Source organism: Cherax quadricarinatus, chromosome 24 (genome assembly GCF_038502225.1).
Source record: "Cherax quadricarinatus isolate ZL_2023a chromosome 24, ASM3850222v1, whole genome shotgun sequence".
Taxonomy (NCBI): domain Eukaryota; kingdom Metazoa; phylum Arthropoda; class Malacostraca; order Decapoda; family Parastacidae; genus Cherax; species Cherax quadricarinatus.
In genome coordinates this window covers 40,482,905-40,507,338 of record NC_091315.1, presented here as the reverse complement: position 1 = coordinate 40,507,338, position 24,434 = coordinate 40,482,905, and the positions used below count along the sequence as shown (strand labels likewise).

General features: G+C 40.0%; 1 protein-coding gene across 6 annotated transcripts in view; it reads right to left on the bottom strand.

Moving 5' to 3' along the window:
- Positions 1 to 24,222, bottom strand: part of LOC128690775 (myelin regulatory factor-like protein) — a 300,340-nt gene extending 276,118 nt beyond the window's left edge. For 3 of the 6 annotated variants that reach the window (XM_070088399.1, XM_070088400.1, XM_070088404.1), the window contains exon 1: positions 24,037 to 24,221. In XM_070088399.1, coding sequence (XP_069944500.1) covers positions 24,037 to 24,088 — 52 coding nt within the window. In that variant the 5' untranslated portion in view covers positions 24,089 to 24,221. Of the gene's footprint in view, positions 1 to 24,036 lie in introns of all 6 variants that reach the window. The other 3 variants (XM_070088401.1, XM_070088403.1, XM_070088405.1) reach the window with 2 other exon arrangements.
- Positions 24,223 to 24,434: the final 212 nt, after the last annotated feature.

Sequence of the window (24,434 nt, the reverse complement as noted above, 5' to 3'; positions counted from 1 at the left end):
AACACGCTCATGCACGCTTGCTGGAAGTCCAAGCCCCTTGCCCACAAAACCTCCTTTACCCCCTCTTTCCAACCCTTTTGAGGACGACCCCTACCCTTCTTTCCTTCCCCTATAGATTTATATGCTTTCCATGTCATTCTACTTTGATCCATTCTCTCTAAATGACCAAACCACCTCAACAACCCCTCTTCTGCCCTCTGACTAATGCTTTTATTAACTCCACACCTTCTCCTAATTGCCCTTAGACAGGACATCTCCACTGCCTCCAACCGTCTCCTCGCTGCAGCATTTCCAAACTCCGAATTTTCTGCATAATATTTACACCACACATTGCCCTTAGACAGGACATCTCCATTGCCTCCAACCGTCTCCTCGCTGCTGCATTTACCACCCAAGCTTCACATCCATATAAGAGTGTTGGTACTACTATACTTTCATACATTCCCTTCTTTGCCTCCATAGATAACGTTTTTTGACTCCACATATACCTCAACGCACCACTCACCTTTTTTCCCTCATCAATTCTATGATTAACCTCATCCTTCATAAATCCATCCGCCGACACGTCAACTCCCAAGTATCTGAAAACATTCACTTCTTCCATACTCCTCCTCCCCAATTTGATATCCAATTTTTCTTTATCTAAATCATTTGAAACCCTCATCACCTTACTCTTTGCTATGTTCACTTTCAACTTTCTACCTTTACACACATTCTCAAACTCATCCACTAACCTTTGCAATTTTTCTTTAGAATCTCCCATAAGCACAGTATCATCAGCAAAAAGTAACTGTGTCAATTCCCATTTTGAATTTGATTCCCCATAATTTAATCCCACCCCTCTCCCGAACACCCTAGCATTTACTTCTTTTACAACCCCATCTATAAATATATTAAACAACCATGGTGACATTACACATCCCTGTCTAAGACCTACTTTTACCGGGAAGTATTCTCCCTCTCTTCTACACACTCTAATCTGAGCCTCACTATCCTCAGAAAAGCTCTTTACAGCATTTAATAACTTACCACCTATTCCATATACTTGCAACATCTGCCACATTGCTCCTCTATCCACTCTATCATATGCCTTTTCTAAATCCATAAATGCAATAAAAACTTCCCTACCTTTTTCTAAATACTGTTCACATATATATTATTATTTTTTTATTATCACACTGGCCGATTCCCACCAAGGCAGGGTGGCCCGAAAAAGAAAAACTTTCACCATCATTCACTCCATCACTGTCTTGCCAGAAGGGTGCTTTACACTACAGTTTTTAAACTGCAACATTAACACCCCTCCTTCAGAGTGCAGGCACTGTACTTCCCATCTCCAGGACTCAAGTCCGGCCTGCCGGTTTCCCTGAACCCCTTCATAAATGTTACTTTGCTCACACTCCAACAGCACGTCAAATATTAAAAACCATTTGTCTCCATTCACTCCTATCAAACACGCTCACGCATGCCTGCTGGAAATCCAAGCCCCTCGCACACAAAACCTCCTTTACCCCCTCCCTCCAACCTTTCCTAGGCCGACCCCTAACCCGCCTTCCTTCCACTACAGACTGATACACTCTTGAAGTTATTCTGTTTCGCTCCATTCTCTCCACATGTCCGAACCACCTCAACAACCCTTCCTCAGCCCTCTGGACAACAGTTTTGGTAATCTCGCACCTCCTCCTAACTTCCAAACTACGAATTCTCTGCATTATATTCACACCACACATTGCTCTCAGACATGACATCTCCACTGCCTCCAGCCTTCTCCTCGCTGCAACATTCATCACCCATGCTTCACACCCATATAAGAGCGTTGGTAAAACTATACTCTCATACATTCCCCTCTTTGCCTCCAAGGACAAAGTTCTTTGTCTCCACAGACTCCTAAGTGTACCACTCACCCTTTTCCCCTCATCAATTCTATGATTCACCTCATCTTTCATAGACCCATCCGCTGACACGTCCACTCCCAAATATCTGAATACATTCACCTCCTCCATACTCTCTCCCTCCAATCTGATATCCAATCTTTCATCACCTAATATTTTTGTTACCCTTATAACCTTACTCTTTCCTGTATTCACTTTAAATTTTCTTCTTTTGCACACCCTACCAAAATCAGAATTCAGAATCTCCCAAGAGCACAGTGTCATCAGCAAAGAGCAACTGTGACAACTCCCACTTTATGTGTGATTCTTTATCTTTTAACTCCACGCCTCTTGCCAAGACCCTCGCATTTACTTCTCTTACAACCCCATCTATAAATATATTAAACAACCACGGTGACATCACACATCCTTGTCTAAGGCCTACTTTTACTGGGAAATAATTTCCCTCTTTCCTACATACTCTAACTTGAGCCTCACTATCCTCATAAAAACCTCTTCACTGCTTTCAGTAACCTACCTCCTACACCATACACCTGCAACATCTGCCACATTGCCCCCCTATCCACCCTGTCATACGCCTTTTCCAAATCCATAAATGCCACAAAGACCTCTTTAGCCTTATCTAAATACTGTTCACTTATATGTTTCACTGTAAACACCTGGTCCACACACCCCCTACCTTTCCTAAAGCCTCCTTGTTCATCTGCTATCCTATTCTCCGTCTTACTCTTAATTCTTTCAATAATAACTCTACCATACACTTTGCCAGGTATACTCAACAGACTTATCCCCTATAATTTTTGCACTCTCTTTTATCCCCTTTGCCTTTATACAAAGGAACTATGCATGCTCTCTGCCAATCCCTAGGTACCTTACCCTCTTCCATACATTTATTTAATAATTGCACCAACCACTCCAAAACTATATCCCCACCTGCTTTTAACATTTCTATCTTTATCCCATCAATCCCGGCTGCCTTACCCCCTTTCATTTTATCTACTGCCTCACGAACTTCCCCCACACTCACAACTGGCTCTTCCTCACTCCTACAAGATGTTGTTCCTCCTTGCCCTATACACGAAATCACAGCTTCCCTATCTTCATCAACATTTAACAATTCCTCAAAATATTCCCTCCATCTTCCCAATACCTCCAACTCTCCATTTAATAACTCTCCTCTCCTATTTTTAACTGACAAATCCATTTGTTCTCTAGGCTTTCTTAACTTGTTAATCTCACTCCAAAACTTTTTCTTATTTTCAACAAAATTTGTTGATAACATCTCACCCACTCTCTCATTTGCTCTCTTTTTACATTGCTTCACCACTCTCTTAACCTGTTCACATATATGCTTCAATATAAACACTTGATCTACACATCCCCTACCCACTCTGAAGCCTCCTTGCTCATCCGCAATCCTACATTCTGTCTTACCTGTAATTCTTTCAATTATAACCCTACCGTATACTTTTCCTGGTATACTCAGTAAACTTATTCCTCTATAATTTTTACAATCTCTTTTGTCCCCCTTCCCTTTATATAAAGGGACTATACATGCTCTCCGCCAATCCCTAGGTACCTTCCCCTCTTTCATACATTTATTAAACAAAAGTACCAACCACTCCAACACTATATCCCCCCTGCTTTAACATTTCTGTCATGATCCCATCAGTTCCAGCTGCTTTATCCCCTTTCATTCTACGTAATGCCTCACGTACCTCCACCACACTTACATTCTGCTCTTCTTCACTCCTAAAAGATGGTATACCTCCCTGGCCAGTGCATGAAATTACTGCCTCCCTTTCTTCCTCAACATTTAAAAGTTCCTCAAAATATTCTCGCCATCTACTTAATACCTCCCTCTCCCCATCTACTAACTCCCCTACTCTGTTTTTAACTGACAAATCCATACTTTCCCTAGGCTTTCTTAACTTGTTTAACTCACTCCAAATTTTTTCTTATTTTCAATAAAATTTATTGACAGTGCCTCTCCCACTCTTTCATCTGCTCTCCTTTTGCACTCTCTCACCACTCTCTTCACCTTTCTTTTACTCTCCATATACTCTGCTCTTCTTATAACACTTCTGCTTTGTAAAAACCTCTCGTAAGCTACCTTTTTCTCTTTTATCACACCCTTTACTTCATCATTCCACCAATCACTCCTCTTTCCTCCTGCCCCCACCCTCCTATAACCACAAACTTCTGCCCCACATTCTAATACTGCATTTTTAAAACTGTTCCAACCCTCTTCAACCCCCCCACTACTCATCTTTGCACTAGCCCACCTTTCTGCCAATAGTCGCTTATATCTCGCCCGAACTTCCTCCTCCCTTAGTTTATACACTTTCACCTCCCTCTTACTTGTTGTTGCCACCTTCCTCTTTTCCCATCTACCTCTTACTCTAACTGTAGCTACAACTAAATAATGATCCGATATATCAGTTGCCCCTCTATAAACATGTACATCCTGGAGCCTACCCATCAACCTTTTATCCACCAATACATAATCTAACAAACTACTTTCATTACGTGCTACATCATACCTTGTATATTTATTTATCCTCTTTTTCATAAAATATGTATTACTCATTACCAAATTTCTTTCTACACATAGCTCAATTAAAGGTTCCCCATTTACATTTACCCCTGGCACCCCAAATTTACCTACTACTCCCTCCATAACATTTTTACCCACTTTAGCATTGAAATCCCCAACCACCATTACTCTCACACTTGATTCAAAACTCCCCACGCATTCACTCAACATTTCCCAGAATCTCTCTCTCTCCTCTACATTTCTCTCTTCTCCAGGTGCATACACGCTTACTATAACCCACTTTTCACATCCAATCTTTATTTTACTCCACATAATCCTTGAATTTATACATTTGTAGTCCCTCTTTTCCTGCCATAGCTTATCCTTCAACATTATTGATACTCCTTCTTTAGCTCTAACTCTATTTGAAACCCCTGACCTAATCCCATTTATTCCTCTCCACTGAAACTCTCCCACCCCCTTCAGCTTTGTTTCACTTAAAGCCAGGACATCCAGCTTCTTCTCATTCATAACATCCACAATCATCTCTTTCTTATCATTTGCACAACATCCACGCACATTCAGACTTCCCACTTTGACAATTTTCTTCTTATTATTCTTTTTAGTAATCTTTACAGGAAAAGGGGTTACTAGCCCATTGTTCCCGGCATTTTAGTTGACTTTTACAACACGCATGGCTTACGGAGGAAAGATTCTTATTCCACTTCCCCATGGATATAAAAGGAAAAGTAATAAGACCAAGAACTATTAAGATAAAATCAAAGAAAACTCAGATGAGTGTGTATAAATAAACGTGTACATGTATGTGTAGTGTGACCTATATATATATATATATATATATATATATATATATATATATATATATATATATATATATATATATATATATATATATATATATATATATATATATATATATATATATATATATATATATATATATATATATGCGCTAAACAATTCGCAAACAGGCGAAATTATTTACAAATATTGTCTCTACGTCCACAGCAGGAGTCGAACCTGCAAACTGTATCAGAATCCACAGTACTTTACCACAGAGCCAGACCACCAGATAAGTATGGGCGCTTTGAAAACGAGCCTGGAGCCCCGGGGTATGGGAAAACATCGCTTAGCTTCGGCTAAGCGCCCATATTTATCTGGTGGTCCGGCTCCGTGGTAAAGTATTGTGGATTCTGATACAGAGTTTGCAGGTTCGAGTCCTTCTGTGGGCGTATAGACTGTTTGTTAATTGTTAAGCGCATATATATATATATATATATATATATATATATATATATATATATATATATATATATATATATATATATATATATATTTTCAACAAGTCGGCCGTCTCCCACCGAGGCAGGGTGACCCAAAAAGAAAGAAAATCCCCCAAAAAGAAAATACTTTCATCATCATTCAACATATTCACCTCACTCACACATAATCACTGTTTTTGCAGAGGTGCTCAGAATACAACAGTTTAGAAGTATATACGTATAAAAATACACAATATATCCCTCCAAACTGCCAATATCTCAAACCCCTCCTTTAAAGTGCAGGCATTGTGCTTCCCATTTCCAGGACTCAAGTCCGGTTATATAAAATAACCGGTTTCCCTGAATCCCTTCACTAAATATTACCCTGCTCACACTCCAATAGATCGTCAGGTCCCAAGTACCATTCGTCTCCATTCACTCCTATCTAACACGCTCACGCACGCAATTTTCTGCATAATATTTACACCACACAGACAGGACATCTCCACTGCCTCCAACCGCCTCCTCGTTGCAGCATTTACAACCCAAGCTTCACACCCATATAAGAGTGTTGGTACTACTATACTTTCATATATTCCCTTCTTTGCCTCCATAGATAACATTTTTTTGTCTCCACATATACCTCAATGCACCACTCACCTTTTTTCCTTCATCAATTCTACGATTAACCTCATCCTTCATAAATCCATCCGCCGACACGTCAACTCCCAAGTATCTGAAAACATTCACTTCTTCCATACTCCTTCCCAATTCGATATCCATTTTTTCTTTATCTAAATCATTTGATACTCTCATCACCTTACTCTTTTCTATGCTCACTTTCAACTTTCTACCTTTACACACACTCCCAAATTCGTCCACTAACCTTTATATATACAGACCGGGGCATCAAGACCACATAGCACAGATCTAGTCAAGATTATATTGATGGGACCCGAGACATAACAGACCTGATCTTCAAAACACAACCCTGGATATCAAGATCACACTGACTGGCGGGAATTAGGCCAAGTCCAACTCTGAATAAATACTTTATTGCATTTAAATCCTAGGTCCTGTCTTCTGTAATAGGATGTGAGTCACAATATCCAACCGACTCTCCGGAATATGATTTAGAAGATATTTTCTCTACATTATTCAAGGAGCTGTAAAACAGACGTGTTACGTTACCAGCATTGTCGTCCTGGACAAGTGTACGCGGGTCAGAGTAACAAACCTTCTGTAACATAAAGCAAATGCACATTAGAATAATGAAAATACACTGCATATATATTTATTACTGTGACCACGAACGAGTGGTATTGAATCAATAACACTGCGACTAGCCGAGGATTCGAAGGATTGTGTGGTCCAGAGGGTTAGAGCATCGTGTGATTTTTGCTCACCACGAGGCAGGGCCAAAACGACATGGGTTCGAATCCTCGGTTAGTCGCAGTGTTGTTATATATATATATATATATATATAACAACACTGCGACTAACCGACATATATATATATATATATATATATATATATATATATATATATATATATATATATATATATATATATATATATATATATATATATATGTCGTGCCGAATATACAAAACTGGTCAATTAGCAAGAACTCATTTAAAATAAAGTCCTTTCTGAAATTTTCTCTTATACGTTTAAAGATATATATTTTTCATTAATGTTAATGTAAAAATTTTTAATTTTGCACCACAAGAACTTGAGAAAACTTACCTAACCTTATTATAACAAGAGCAATTTATTTTTGCCTAACCCAACTAAATATATTTTAAATACGTTTACAATAATTTAGTACTAAACAAACACAATCAAATATATTTTTTTCGTTAGGTTCAGAATGATTTTGGCGAAATTATTGCATACACAAATTTTCACTTGTCCTGTATGGCAAGGTGAGCGTTGCTGTTTAAGCCAAGATCGCAAGTTCTGCCTATTCGGCACGACATATATATATATATATATATATATATATATATATATATATATATTAACAAATCGGCCGTGTTAATGTTGCAATTTAAAAACTGTAGTGTAAAGCACCCTTCTGGCAAGACAGTGATGGAGTGAATGATGGTGAAAGTTTTTCTTTTTCGGGCCACCCTGCCTTGGTGGGAATCGGCCAGTGTGATAATAATAAAATATTCATATATATATGTATATATATATATATATATATATATATATATATATATATATATATGTATATATATATATATATATATATATATATTTATATTTATATATACGCATATATATATATATATATATATATATATATATATATATTTACGAGGATAGTGAGGCTCAAGTTAGAGTATGTAGGAAAGAGGGAAATTATTTCCCAGTAAAAGTAGGCCTTAGACAAGGATGTGTGATGTCACCGTGGTTGTTTAATATATGTATAGATGGGGTTGTAAGAGAAGTAAATGCGAGGGTCTTGGCAAGAGGCGTGGAGTTAAAAGATAAAGAATCACACACAAAGTGGGAGTTGTCACAGCTGCTCTTTGCTGATGACACTGTGCTCTTGGGAGATTCTGAAGAGAAGTTGCAGAGATTGGTGGATGAATTTGGTAGGGTGTGCAAAAGAAGAAAATTAAAGGTGAATACAGGAAAGAGTAAGGTTATGAGGATAACAAAAAGATTAGGTGATGAAAGACTGAATATCAGATTGGAGGGAGAGAGTATGGAGGAGGTGAATGTATTCAGATATTTGGGAGTGGACGTGTCAGCGGATGGGTCTATGAAAGATGAGGTGAATCATAGAATTGATGAGGGGAAAAGAGTGAGTGGTGCACTTAGGAGTCTGTGGAGACAAAGAACTTTGTCCTTGGAGGCAAAGAGGGGAATGTATGAGAGTATAGTTTTACCAACGCTCTTATATGGGTGTGAAGCATGGGTGATGAATGTTGCAGCGAGGAGAAGGCTGGAGGCAGTGGAGATGTCATGTCTGAGGGCAATGTGCGGTGTGAATATAATGCAGAGAATTCGTAGTTTGGAAGTTAGGAGGAGGTGCGGGATTACCAAAACTGTTGTCCAGAGGGCTGAGGAAGGGTTGTTGAGGTGGTTCGGACATGTAGAGAGAATGGAGCGAAACAGAATGACTTCAAGAGTGTATCAGTCTGTAGTGGAAGGAAGGCGGGTTAGGGGTCGGCCTAGGAAAGGTTGGAGAGAGGGGGTAAAGGAGGTTTTGTGTGCGAGGGGCTTGGACTTCCAGCAGGTATGCGTGAGCGTGTTTGATAGGAGTGAATGGAGACAAATGGTTTTTAATACTTGACGTGCTGTTGGAGTGTGAGCAAAGTAACATTTATGAAGGGGTTCAGGGAAACCGGCAGGCCGGACTTGAGTCCTGGAGATGGGAAGTACAGTGCCTGCACTCTGAAGGAGGGGTGTTAATGTTGCAGTTTAAAAACTGTAGTGTAAAGCACCCTTCTGGCAAGACAGTGATGGAGTGAATGATGGTGAAAGTTTTTCTTTTTCGGGCCACCCTGCCTTGGTGGGAATCGGCCAGTGTGATAATAAATATATATATATATAATATATATATATATATATATATATATATATATATATATATATATATATATATATATATATATATATATATATATATATATATATATATATATAATCACTACTGCTTCAACTAATATGTCAAACGTCCCTGGAAACAATGTGCTCGTCAGTGTCATTTTCAATTGTTGAATTTTCCCAGTGAATGACTGATCACTCGTGAACCAACAGGATAGTTCATCTCGTCGACATTCATCATGCATCATTTATGACAGTCGCAACTCAATAAATGTTAGAAGAGATGGGGAGGATGATGAGGAGGAGATCTAAGTGTGGAAAATCCCACTCCATATTTCTCCCACCCAGTAACGAATGGATACAAAAAGTAGCCAAGCCACTTTTACACCCGAAGGAAAGCCCTTAAAGAGTGTAAACGAACTGCATAAGATATCGGTGGTAAAATGAATAGGCATTGTATAGGCATCCCAGCTACAATCCTTGTGTACGACGTTTCGCACACACACTGTACTATTTAAAGAGTCCACTGCGAAGGCGAAACATCGTCAATAAGGGATCACATTATGCTACATTTGTGTCTATTACAAACGTGATGATATTTTATACCATTATATCTACATATTGATAAGCATCAAGGGCACGCGCGAGGCTTTGTGTGTATATTCCGCAGCAGCAGCAGCAGCAGCAGGTGACAACCCTCCCTCCCCCGAGCCACAAACCACCACTCAAAATAATTACGGAAAGTGTAATGGATATTTAATATTCGTAGCACGTAATATAATTACGCATCATTATTAAAAAGTTATTATACATAAATGCTAAATAGAATTTATTATTATTATTATTATAGACATGGGGAACAGCTAAACCTGTAAGGGAACAGGAGGTAATCAGGTCTGATCCACTCAAAGGAAGGATGACTAAATTTACTTGAATAAAGAGCCCTTCGAAAGCATCAAGGTACCCTTCCCCCTTGGGGGGAAATACCTATTTTTTCTTTTTTTTAGATAAGTAATTTCAAGTAATTTTCAAAAGACCCTTCAACGCATGGATTTCGGTGTATGTTTGTGCTGCAAATAGAGCTGGTAATATACTCTCAGATACTATATGGAACTTCATGAACAATGACAGTGGTTTATCAGTCAAGGACAGATCACATCCTTGCTGAAACACAACCTAAAATATCAAGACTGGTGTTCACGGCACAAACAGTCAAGGCTAACCAGGGACATCTAGCCTTGTCCACCTTGAAGCCTGAGACGAGGAAAATACTAAATAATGTTCAGGATTTAACGTCACAATGAACATTCTAGGCTTGTTTCACGACTTTCTAAATACGAGAAAGAGAAAGCATGCCTACATGAGAGAATTATTACTATAAATGCTTTAGAGAGGAGAAGAGAGAGGGGGGAACAGAGGGAGAGAAGAGTGATAAGATTCCACTGATGTAATCAGTACACTAACACCAAAACTGCCCTCCGCTGTAGTCATACTATGGGAAGACAGAGATGATATTTACTGTCCTACAGAATACATGTGAATAACAACATCATAATTTCATATTATTATCGGTGTGAGCAAATCACCTGCAGGTTTACAGGGCTTTACCTGAATTATTACCTGCAAGTAATTTGGCTGAGGTAAATGGGACTTAAGTCACAGTAGGTCACTGAACTGCAACGCCTTCGACTGCCCACTTCTTCACCACTTTCACAAAAAGCTAGACCTGACATAAAATTAATAATTATAATATTAAAACCAGCTACTCTGGTACATTGAAGTTTAGTGGACTGTATGAGATTAGGCTTGATGGATACACAAAAATATAACTATAAGTACAAAAAACTTTGTATTACCACTTACCACTTAATTACTGTAGATAGATCACAACACAACACCTGCCTAACACATAGATCCTACACTAACAAGCTAGTGTCTAAATGCAAGAACTACTGGTGCACTTCCTTGTGAGTGATGTCTGCATTTCCCATTTTTTGCCATCCACACATAATTCTTGAAGTCCTGCAAATTTCCTGTCCCAATTCTTCAGCAGAGGGCATTAACACGGGTTCCTATTACAAATTCAGGCCGAAACACCTCATTTTGGCCTCCGAGGATGCCCAATTATTAACAGAATTTCCCACTACAACCAGTGTTCACATATTGCAAACAAATAGCGTCCCCCTCCCCGGCGTCACTCCGCAACTGATCTCCCACCCTTTACTCGAAAGTTCTCTAAAGGGACAAATCAGCATCATATTTTATTACACGATTATTATATTATTTATATGTTCTACATTTAGGAAATTATGCAAAAAAAAATCGCAGTCGCTATCCCCCGTTTCTTCAAATAAGACGGGTGCTTTCGCATATTGTAAATCGTTGATTTTTGCTGGGTATACAAAAAAAATGACTGGGTTACATGGGCATAGGTGGCAGCTGGCTGAACGTACTGATGTATATGTACATACATCAGTTTTAGTAATAAAATCAAGAGTTCCACAGGACTGTTAAGCACTAAAATCATAAATATATTTTCACTGAGAGTTAACCTCTGATTCTCAATGAAACCTCTTTCTAAGAAAGCGTCTAAATCTAACCTAACCATATCGTGCCAAACAAAGCACACTAACTTAAACTGAACTAAAAGAAACTTAAAATGCAAAACCAGTTATCAGAGCAGGACGGTGATTAGTGGGTCGCCATGTGCCTGTCCACCGACACAAGCTCCATTGTAAGTACTTGTTATCATGAGCATGCGACCTCAGTACTCACTGCATCAGTAACTAGCTGCCTCACTCCCTTTCACTGTCCACCATAAGAACGGTATTTCCAGGACTGGTAAGCATACAGAAGTGGCAAACCCACATCTAAACACCCACAGCAAGTGCACATACCTGAAAGTTACCTGAAGACGATTTAGGGGGTAACCGCCCTAGCGGCCCCGGTCGCACACCAGGTCTGATCAGTGAGGCTGTTAGTGCTAGTCTTACGCAGCCCAACTATATGCACCACAGCCCGGCTAATTAGGAACTGACCTGAGAAGCAAACGTTTCCTCCTGAAGACAGTTAGGGTTGGTAATTCTCTTCAAGTGTGAGGGCAGAACAATTTAGACAATGTAAGCTGACGGTCACAGTAAACACACACACACACACACACACAATATATATATATATATATATATATATATATATATATATATATATATATATATATATATATATATATATATATATATATATATATATATATATATATATATATATATATATATATATACATATATATGTGTGTGTGTGTGTGTGTGTGTGCAAAAACTAGAGACACACAAACACCTAAAAATGCAAGTGAGAAAATTAAGCTATTAAACAAAAGAAAAATGCTAAACTGGCATTTTTATGACAATAATTTTGTTTTACACAATTCTATTCACAGGCCAAGAGCTTTTAGCCTACAAAAGCTCATGTCACCGCCGTCTTATCTAAAATACAGAATACATCTATTTATCTTCCTGGATGCTTTTCATAACAGTCGATTAATCACATTTGTGGTTTGACTATTTACAACACAAACAGAATAACTTAAATATATCTTATATATTTAGAAATGGATGAATGAATGTATTCAACAAGGTAACAAGAAACAGTATTGCTAAACACCAGATCCGCTTAATTTATGCTATAACAGACCTACAGTTATGAATGACCTACACATGAATATAACGATACCATTTATCAAACCTAGCAACTCTATATATTTATATATTACATTACAGCCAGTCTAAACTATTATTGTTGTTATTATTATTACTGTTACTAGTATTACATTCAAGAGGGAGTGCTAAACCCTTAGGGGTTATGCAGAACCGGGGAGAATGGAAGACAATCAAGTTCGACCCCTTGAGGGGATTTAAACGACGATCACTTGACTATAACCATTTTGAAAGCCTATTCCAAACTAACTTAACGCTAGGCTAATCAGATCCTTGAATATCATAAACTATACTAAATTTCAACCAAAGATGTTTTAACCATTTCGAAAATCGATGCCAAAACTACTTTAAGCTAGGATGACTAAACTAGAATTTGCAAGATCACGGTTATTTTAACAACAGGCACCAGGCTGTTGATAACTTATACAACACAATACTTTAGCTCAAGAGCTGGAGACCGCCTCACGTTCTTCCCTCCATCCCCTAATACTCGAATCCATCCTGTGTGATAAATTTGACAGGGTAAAACATATGCTACCTTTCGTTTTCACAATGGCACTATCATATAGAACTGCGCAGCAACATTCTGCTAGTGTACACAGTTTTGTACAATAAAAATGTAATTTACACAAGAAACCAGTTCTCATTAGTTTGTTGAAGACGGCTACTCATACTGTAAGATAATTTTCATGTTGGTATGTGGTAACAAAATAGATACCTCGTTACCGTGCCCCGTGTTTATCTTGTTCATGAGATTGAATCAATATTCTTAAGGGTGATGTTACACAGATGAACAAAGAGTATTAAAAACTTGTTTAATGTCCTAACAAAGCAGTTACGGATGAACTGTGCAAAGACTTGAAACCTTGAGTGATGTAGCTCTATTCCTTTGTTAGGCTTTAAGCTTACTATCTGTATGAGGGTAATTATAGATGTGAAGCTCTCATAACCATAAATATTAGCTGCCTGTTTTCAACTTTTATACGGTAACAACTCACTTCTACTTGCCATACTTCAAAATACACCTACATATCATTTCAATATATTTAAAGATTATTCCCACAAAATCCCCAGATGCAGTATTATACTTATTTTCACAGTCAAATTTTCACATCTATGTCTTATACAGGAAACTTTCCTGTTCATTTTAATATTTTTTCCACAGCTTTGCCGAACTAGACATTTAGCAGTCTCTCTAAAATTGATACAATGTAGGACAGCATAAGAACTACTAAATTTTGAACATACCATGAGCTTTGCTGTAAGGAACGCATCAAATTGTCAAGTTTTTCAAAAATCATACCTTAAGTGTATTGTATTTATTACGCCTACCTTGGTGCTCGGTGTGTTTGCCTGGTAACAACAGTGTGAATGAAAGATTTCCCTCCCCCCCCAGGTTGTATATTAAGCAGCCACTCCACCAGATACATATAAAATACATACAAAAATTATATTAGCAACAGTAATAGCGATGATGAAGTAATCGACTACAATATTAATGGTAACTAAAAATTATTAACATTTCAAGGATACTACCTCATAACCGTAACATATACGGTGATGTAGTACTTCTTACATATCACAATGATAGTCTGAAATGTATAAAAAAAAGGCTAATTTCATTGACCTCTACCCTCAATAACGAACATCTTCAAAGCGCATATTTGCGCACAAATTCTTTTTATACTGATATATCTTTTATATTTCATTGAGCCGTAAAATTTACCAACAAAATCTCCTATAAAATGAAAAAGAAGAGGGGCACACGGTATTTTTCTTTCTTCCCACTAGAGCTAACATAATTGTTGTTGCCTCCTCGTACCAAAACTTTGCTTCCTACAATCGATAAAAAAAAATGTACATGATGAATAGCTATATAATATTCATCAAACTGTCAGTCACTAATATGGATGAGCAAAGCAGTCATTACGTAGCTCAAGACTGACCTACTGAAACTGTTGACCAACCTTTCCTACTTGGGCAGACACACCAAGAAGTCAAGGAGTCCTGGAACATTAGTCACAAGAGACAATGCATTTAGAGCTCAAGCATGTCCAAAAGAATTGTCTAAGTTGTTTCTGAATGATGGCTTGTTCTGAGATTTTTTTTTTTTTGCATTTTATTAATTTAGCACACTGTAATTGTATTACCATTTACAAAACATCTGACGGAATTAAAGATGACTTAGTTTCTACTGTTATTGAGTGAGACATTAAGTGAATGGGTGTGAAAAAGGGTGGAGGTGACTACTACCAATATGTGCTGCAAGGAACTTATAACACTAATTTTCACACTAATTGCAAAAACAAAAAGATAAATTCACAATTCACGTATAAAGGTTTACCAGTTGTTTATCCTGTGTGTTCCACCCAGTCAGCGGTTTCACTGATTAACACGAGACCACTGCTGATAGAAGGCCAGCAGAGAAGTTAGCGATAACAAGTGCCATTTAACACAAAAATCCCTCTTATTTTAAGCAATACTACACTAGTGTACCTATAGATGGTGATGATTCGCAGAGGGATGGTAAGATAGCAAAATGCATAAGAATATGGCTATGTGAAAGATGTAAGGTGTCCCTCGATTTGCTAGCGCACTCAGCTCATACATTAAGATCCAGAGGTCTATTTCCGGTGCAGGTGGAAACAGGACGTGTTTCCTTAGACACCTGCTGTCCCTTTTCACCTATCAGTAATATAGGTACCTGGGTGTTCGTCGACTGGTGTGGGGTCGTATCCTGGGACAAAACTGACCTAATTTGCCCCTTGTAATACTCTGCATAACAAGAGGCCTTCTATATAGTAGTAGTATATCACTGATGTCAGTTAGGCTTTTATACGTTGCACTTGTAGAAATAAAGATTATTATTTCTAGTTTTAGGAGCAGGGCTGTCTGTGCTGTTGTCCCACCTTACAATAAATTTGTTTTGTATGTATGTGCATATAGAAGAAATCACAATAAAACGCGTAATTGCAAATATGAAAAAATATCAGTGAAAATATGAAATAAAACCTTAGCGTTTTCATGTGCTTACACACATATCTTCAGAGAAATGTATATATAAGTATGTGTTTGTGTGTGTGGGTTGCATTTAAGCAAGAACTCATTTAAAATTAATTCCTTTCTAAAATTTTCTCTTATACGTTTTAACATATTTTTTTTTCATTTAAGATAATGTAAAAATAAATAATGCTGTACCAAAAGAACCTTGGAAAACTTACCTAACTTTATTATAACAAGCGCAATTTAATTTAACCTAATCTAATTAAATATATTTTATATAAGTTTACAATAATTTAATAATAAACAAACACAATAAAATACTATATATTTTTAGTTTGGTTCAGAATGATTTTTGCGAAATTATTGCATACAAAAATTTTTGCTTGCCTTATTCGGCAAGAAGAGCGTTGCTACTTAAGCCAAAATCGCAAGTTGGGGAAGGATTCTTTGAATCAAACGTGATTACCCCTTCATAACACAAGACGCAGTACGTCATTTTTATAAAATTCGTTTTTAGTTACAGTGAACTGGTGCACACACACACGACGTTATCAATAATCTTGCTGGTGCTACGTTAGTTGGTTGGTTAACTGCTTCATTTGAGACTGCATGTCATCTATTCACCAACAGTCAAGAATCCCTGTATTTTTTATCCCAAATATGGGCCTGTTTTCATTAAAGTAAACAGTTAGTGTATATATCCCGAGATATACACCCCTCCATGTATACCTGCACTGTTGCTCTCAGCGCACACACATCAAGACGTACTCATCAGAACAGAATACAAAGTGTACCGGGTGGGGAACTGGACAAGCTAGTAGCAAGGGAGCAGTTTCTGCAACATTCTTTCCGTATGACAAAGGATCTCTACAATTTTGTGTGTGTGTGGGATTTATTATATTTCTGTAAGAATTAATTTTTCTCTACGGATAATTTCTGTAAGATGTCTGATTTCTACCGTAAGACTAATAATCACTGTAATACTGTGTTTGACTTTTCACAAATATAAAACTAAATTACGTTGTGAGCTGTTGCTCTCCCTGCTAGTGGTGCTACGAAATCCTCGTAATGTATTTCTCATATACTTTTATAAAATTAAGAGGTTATAACTCCTCGTTTCTTGCAGGCTGCTAGGCGAGGACGGTATTACTGTGCCTTCAGTGTTTCTTGCAGGCTGCTAGGCGAGGACGGTATTACTGTGCCTTCAGTGTTTCTTGCAGGCTGCTTGGCGAGGACGGTATTACAGTGCCTTCAGTGTTTCTTGCAGGCTGCTAGGCGAGGACGGTATTACTGTGCCTTCAGTGTTTCTTGCAGGCTGCTAGGAGAGGACGGTATTACTGTGCCTTCAGTGTTTCTTGCAGGGTGCTAGGCGAGGACGGTATTACCGTGCCTTCAGTGTTTCTTGCAGGCTGCTGGGCGAGGACGGTATTACCGTGCCTTCAGTGTTTCTTGCAGGCTGCTAGGCGAGGACGGTATTACCGTGCCTTCAGTGTTTCTTGCAGGCTGCTAGGCGAGGACGGCATTACCGTGCCTTTAGTGTTTCTTGCAGGCTGCTAGGCGAGGACGGTATTACAGTGCCTTCAGTGTTTCTTGCAGGCTGCTAGGCGAGGACGGTATTACAGTGCCTTCAGTGTTTCTTGCAGGCTGCTAGGCGAGGACGGTATTACAGTGCCTTCAGTGTTTCTTGCAGGCTGCTAGGCGAGGACGGTATTACAGTGCCTTCAGTGTTTCTTGCAGGCTGCTAGGCGAGGACGGTATTACCGTGCCTTCAGTGTTTCTTGCAGGCTGCTAGGCGAGGACGGCATTACCGTGCCTTTAGTGTTTCTTGCAGGCTGCTAGGCGAGGACGGTATTACAGTGCCTTCAGTGTTTCTTGCAGGCTGCTAGGCGAGGACGGTATTACAGTGCCTTTAGTGTTTCTTGCAGGCTGCTAGGCGAGGACGGTATTACAGTGCCTTCAGTGTTTCTTGCAGGCTGCTAGGCGAGGACGGTATTACAGTGCCTTCAGTGTTTCTTGCAGGCTGCTAGGCGAGGACGGTATTACAGTGCCTTCAGTGTTTCTTGCAGGCTGCTAGGCGAGGACGGTATTACAGTGCCTTCAGTGTTTCTTGCAGGCTGCTAGGCGAGGACGGTATTGCAGCGCCTTCAGTGTTTCTTGCAGGCTGCTAGGCGAGGACGGTATTACCGTGCCTTCAGTGTTTCTTGCAGGCTGCTAGGCGAGGACGGTATTACAGTGCCTCCAGTGTTTCTTGCAGGCTGCTAGGCGAGGACGGTATTACCGTGCCTTCAGTGTTTCTTGCAGGCTGCTAGGCGAGGACTGTATTACCGTGCCTTCAGTGTTTCTTGCAGGCTGCTAGGCGAGGACGGTATTACAGTGCCTTCAGTGTTTCTTGCAGGCTGCTAGGCGAGGACGGTATTACAGTGCCTTCAGTGTTTCTTGCAGGCTGCTAGGCGAGGACGGTATTACAGTGCCTTCAGTGTTTCTTGCAGGCTGCTACGCGAGGACGGTATTACAGTGCCTTCAGTGTTTCTTGCAGGCTGCTAGACGAGGACGGTATTGCAGCACCTTCAGTGTTTCTTGCAGGCTGCTAGGCGAGGACGGTATTACCGTGCCTTCAGTGTTTCTTGCAGGCTGCTAGGCGAGGACTGTATTACCGTGCCTTCAGTGTTTCTTGCAGGCTGCTAGGCGAGGACGGTATTACAGTGCCTTCAGTGTTTCTTGCAGGCTGCTAGGCGAGGACGGTATTACAGTGCCTTCAGTGTTTCTTGCAGGCTGCTAGGCGAGGACGGTATTACAGTGCCTTCAGTGTTTCTTGCAGGCTGCTAGGCGAGGACGGTATTACAGTGCCTTCAGTGTTTCTTGCAGGCTGCTAGGCGAGGACGGTGTTACCGTGCCTTTAGTGTTTCTTGCAGGCTGCTAGGCGAGGACGGTGTTACAGTGCCTTCAGTGTTTCTTGCAGGCTGCTAGGCGAGGACGGTATTACCGTGCCTTCAGTGTTTCTTGCAGGCTGCTAGGCGAGGACGGTATTACCGTGCCTTCAGTGTTTCTTGCAGGCTGCTAGGCGAGGACGGTATTACCGTGCCTTCAGTGTTTCTTGCAGGCTGCTAGGCGAGGACGGTATTACCGTGCCTTCAGTGTTTCTTGCAGGCTGCTAGGCGAGGACGGTATTACAGTGCCTTCAGTGTTTCTTGCAGGCTGCTAGGCGAGGACGGTGTTACAGTGCTTTCAGTGTTTCTTGCAGGCTGCTAGGCGAGGACGGCATTACCGTGCCTTTAGTGTTTCTTGCAGGCTGCTGGGCGAGGACGGTATTACAGTGCCTTCAGTGTTTCTTGCAGGCTCCTAGGCGAGGACGGTATTACCGTGCCTTCAGTGTTTCTTGCAGGCTGCTAGGCGAGGACGGTGTTACAGTGCCTTCAGTGTTTCTTGCAGGCTCCTAGGCGAGGACGGTATTACCGTGCCTTTAGTGTTTCTTGCAGGCTGCTAGGCGAGGACGGTGTTACAGTGCCTTCAGTGTTTCTTGCAGGCTCCTAGGCGAGGACGGTATTACCGTGCCTTCAGTGTTTCTTGCAGGCTGCTAGGCGAGGAGGGTATTACCGTGCCTTCAGTGTTTCTTGCAGGCTGCTAGGCGAGGATGGTGTTACAGTGCCTTCAGTGTTTCTTGCAGGCTGCTAGGCGAGGACGGTATTACCGTGCCTTCAGTGTTTCTTGCAGGCTGCTAGGCGAGGACGGTATTACAGTGCCTTCAGTGTTTCTTGCAGGCTGCTAGGCGAGGACGGTGTTACAGTGCCTTCAGTGTTTCTTGCAGGCTGCTAGGCGAGGACGGTGTTACAGTGCCTTCAGTGTTTCTTGCAGGCTGCTAGGCGAGGACGGTATTACCGTGCCTTCAGTGTTTCTTGCAAGCTGCTAGGCGAGGACGGTATTACCGTGCCTTCAGTGTTTCTTGCAGGCTGCTAGGCGAGGACGGTATTACCGTGCCTTCAGTGTTTCTTGCAGGCTGCTAGGCGAGGACGGTATTACCGTGCCTTCAGTGTTTCTTGCAGGCTGCTAGGCGAGGACGGTATTACCGTGCCTTCAGTGTTTCTTGCAGGCTGCTAGGCGAGGACGGTATTACCGTGCCTTCAGTGTTTCTTGCAGGCTGCTAGGCGAGGAAAGTATTACCGTGCCTTCAGTGTTTCTTGCAGGCTGCTAGGCGAGGACGGTATTACCGTGCCTTCAGTGTTTCTTGCAGGCTGCTAGGCGAGGACGGTATTACCGTGCCTTCAGTGTTTCTTGCAGGCTGCTAGGCGAGGAAAGTATTACCGTGCCTTCAGTTTTCGTAATTTAATGTTCGAGTTTTTTATATTTCTTCTACATGACTTTTTCTGGTATACAATATTACATAAATCTCACTACGATTATATTTAACTGGCTTTTTGGCTATTATATTCAAGAGGAAGCACCTGGAAATGTTAGGTAATTAAGTTTGACTCAAGGGGGGAAGGCAGCTCCAATTCCTCAGATCAAGAGACCTTCAAAGACATCAAAGTAGCTTTCTAAGATAACATGTTTGTCATCACTACCAGAAGTTTTTGTTTAATTTTAAAATATTTTACCACAAATATAATCTTCATTAGGCCTATTTTAATTTTCACATGTTTACATTACATGGCATTTACCATCATTAAATTTTATAATCACTTATTACTTCCTCTGAAAAAACATCTATATTATTTTTGGATGGATTGTCTGGGCAGCCTGGTCTGAAACCGAGGCCCGGTCCCAGACCAGGCTGCCAACAGCATTTGATGTTCCTAGGCGGTTACCCATCCAATTCACTTCAGGGGTCGGGGAACTAGGGTAAATTATCCCAAATGGGGTAAAAATGAAAATCTCAGGGGTAATGAAGGCTCACTAAAGATGTATATAAAATCGCACAAAAAAAATATTATTTAATAAACGAGGCAAATTACGAAAGTTATATGTTTTTCAAACAAATAATTTGTAGTTTCTTAATAAAATTAAAAATACATGTCTTAAGTTATCAATGACGTAAAGTGGATAAGGACTGCAGTGGGTGGCACCACTGCGAGTAACAGAAGTGACTCGGGAGCCGGCACGACAACCGCTCCTCCCATTGTTGAAACACCATCACCTAACTTTTGGCCTAGTGTCCTATCTAGTTATCAGTAACTGTCTCTGCTTGCAGTCAATAGACGTTCATTGTTTATGTTAACAGGTTTAAGACTTTCGATGACCAAGGTAAGGTAGGGTTTTGTGATTTGTCATAACAATTAAGAGTGTACAAAGTAATACTGTACACGAGGAAGTAATAAAAATACTGCTGCCATTTGCAACTGCCTAACTTTGCGAACAAGGATTTTCCACTCTAAACTGAAACCAAAGTCCAGAAACCGGTTGAACGCCGAAGACAGTATCCAAATTGCTCTGACATCAAAAAGCTCTAATTCTGATGTTGTATCAAAATAAAACAACCTGATGTGAAAATATTTTCAATGAAATTCTTTACTTCCTTAATGAGATTTTTATTAAATTTATGTAAATGTTTTTTTTAATTTCATGCAGTTTATTTTTCATTTTATTATTTTGTAATGTGTTTTATTTTTTAAGTTGCTTTATCGTGTATAATACAGACTTTTCAGTTTGTATGACTATTCCCCACACAAAGGGAGAATTTAAATGCTCCTTGTGTTTTTCCGGATTCTGTGAACTTTCAAGTCTAGTGGGTAATTTCGCTGTATACAAATTTGTTTTGGTGTAATACTAAAAAAAAAAAAATCGCCCACCCGTTAAACCAAACGCAACTTTGCTGAACTTTCCTCATCGGACGAGAGGTGGCGCATTCGACGTGGTATGGGCCGTTAATCAAATAATATTTTTCCTATTTTGTCAGTAAAACTGTGTAACACATCCTCTTACATATTTCGCAACATTATAATTTATTAAGATATATTTTTAATAGGAGCGCCGTTATTTATATATATATATACAAAAACTTGTCCTTTAGAAAGAACGGTGTTGACACATTCAGTGTCGTGTTTCAGCATAATCTATATAATGTAGAAACTTTAATAAATGGTATTATAAGCGAAATTTGGTTGGGTTACCGTAAATTAATCTATACTAAGACATAGTTACCCAACAATACTCATATAACAAACACTAATGGCTTACATCTGGCAGCGAGGGACCTTCCTTCAGGATGCGTGGTCTTGTACGTACTTATTGGGAATAATAATAATCTGTACTCAGAAAAATCTACGAACATTTTCAGATTATTATACATTTTTACATTGGTTCTAATGACGCACAGATGTTTCAGGCACACAAAAATAGTACACTATGTTGAGTTAACCCTGGATAACCCAACGAAGTCAAAGATTAACTTATTTTCATTGGCGTTATATCATATGACTCTTAGGGTCGTAGTCTTGGTCAAATAAAGGTGAAATATACCTTAAAATGATCTTATACTCTTAGAAAGAGAAATGAACATTGTTCTCAAAGCGCCTACGAAAACAAGTTGGAACTTCACTATTAACACTGGAGTATTTAGGAGGTCGAACCTCAACACTAACACTGTCAACGTTTAGGTCTTCAGGAGATAAAACCTCAACACTAACACTGTCAACGTTTAGGTCTTCAGGAGATAAAGCCTCAACACTAACACTCTCTAGGAGTTTGAACCTCGACGATAATAGTCAAAATTCAGGAAAGTCGGAACCCAATACCCTGAACGGCTAAAAGAGAGTTAGAATCTCAACACTAACACTGGCAGTCTACGAGAGAGTTGGAGTCACAACACTAACACTGGCAGTCTAAGAGAGAGTTGGAGCCCCTAGACTAACACTGACAGTCTAAGAGAGTTGGAGTCTCAACACTAACACTGGAAGTCTAAGAGCGAGTTGGAGTCTCAACACTAACATTGACAGTCTAAGAGAGAGTTGGAGTCTCAACACCAACACTGACAGTCTAAGAGAGAGTTGGAGTCTCAACACTAACACTGGCAGTCTAAGAGAGAGTTGGAGTCTCAACACTAACACTGACAGTCAAGAGAGAGTTGGAGTCTCAACACTAACACTGACAGTCTAAGAGAGAGTTGGTCTCAACACTAACACTGACAGTCTAAGAGAGAGTTGAGTCTCAACACTAACACTGACAGTCTAAGAGAGAGTTGGAGTCTCAACACTAACACTGACAGTCTAAGAGAGAGTTGGAGTCTCAACACTAACACTGACAGTCTGAGAGAGTTGGAGTCTCAACACTAACACTGACAGTCTAAGAGAGAGTTGGAGTCTCAACACTAACACTGACAGTCTAAGAGAGAGTTGGAGTCTCAACACTAACACTGACAGTCTAAGAGAGAGTTGAGTCTCAACACTAACACTGACAGTCTAAGAGAGAGTTGGAGTCTCAACACTAACACTGACAGTCTAAGAGAGAGTTGAGTCTCAACACTAACACTGACAGTCTAAGAGAGAGTTGGAGTCTCAACACTAACACTGACAGTCTAAGAGAGAGTTGAGTCTCAACACTAACACTGACAGTCTAAGAGAGAGTTGGAGTCTCAACACTAACACTGACAGTCTAAGAGAGAGTTGGAGTCTCAACACTAACACTGACAGTCTAAGAGAGAGTTGGAGTCTCAACACTAACACTGACAGTCTAAGAGAGAGTTGGAGTCTCAACACTGATATTGGCAGCAAGCCAAAATTAATGAGAATTGCGTAGGTATTTTTTAATTCCTCACCTAACACATTGAAGCTTTTGTCGATTTTGTACTAATTACGCATTTACCCATTGAGATGCTCAAATTCAGCATGAAATAAAAAAAATAGTTTCTGAAAAATGCATGTGTTAATACAGTTAGTTCCTTTTATGATAGTCCAGTTATATTCACTAACAAGAGACACATTCAACATACACTTGCAGACAGTCATTTACAGGACCGAGAAGATAGTACCACACAGTGCAACGATTAGGCAAGATGATGCCCAGAGCCCAACACTGGTCGAACTCACATACCCACCCTTCCTTCCATACATACCTAAACAAGCGCTGAGGGCTTCGTCCACCACTAAAGGATCCATAATTGACATATTCCACGCGCGGAGCACCTTTGCGGGGCTAAAAGCTCCATGGATAAGCGCACATATCAACAGTGCAACAGAGTACACAGTTCACCTGTCACTGGTTCACACCACACTGATTCACTTCTCTAGCCCCTGCCTCTGGCCACTACTTGAATACGTAGGCAGGAGGGATGCCCGCTTACACCACATCACACTCACCTCTGCCTCCTCCATTTATGCCAAAATCCGTCTCTGTCTTCTTCGTTTAGTTCTAATATACAGATATACTAACAAATAAATATAAATGTATGAGCAAGGTGCGTTATCTTGGACAGTGCCAGGTTAGAGATAATACTGGGCAAGCTAGGGTAAT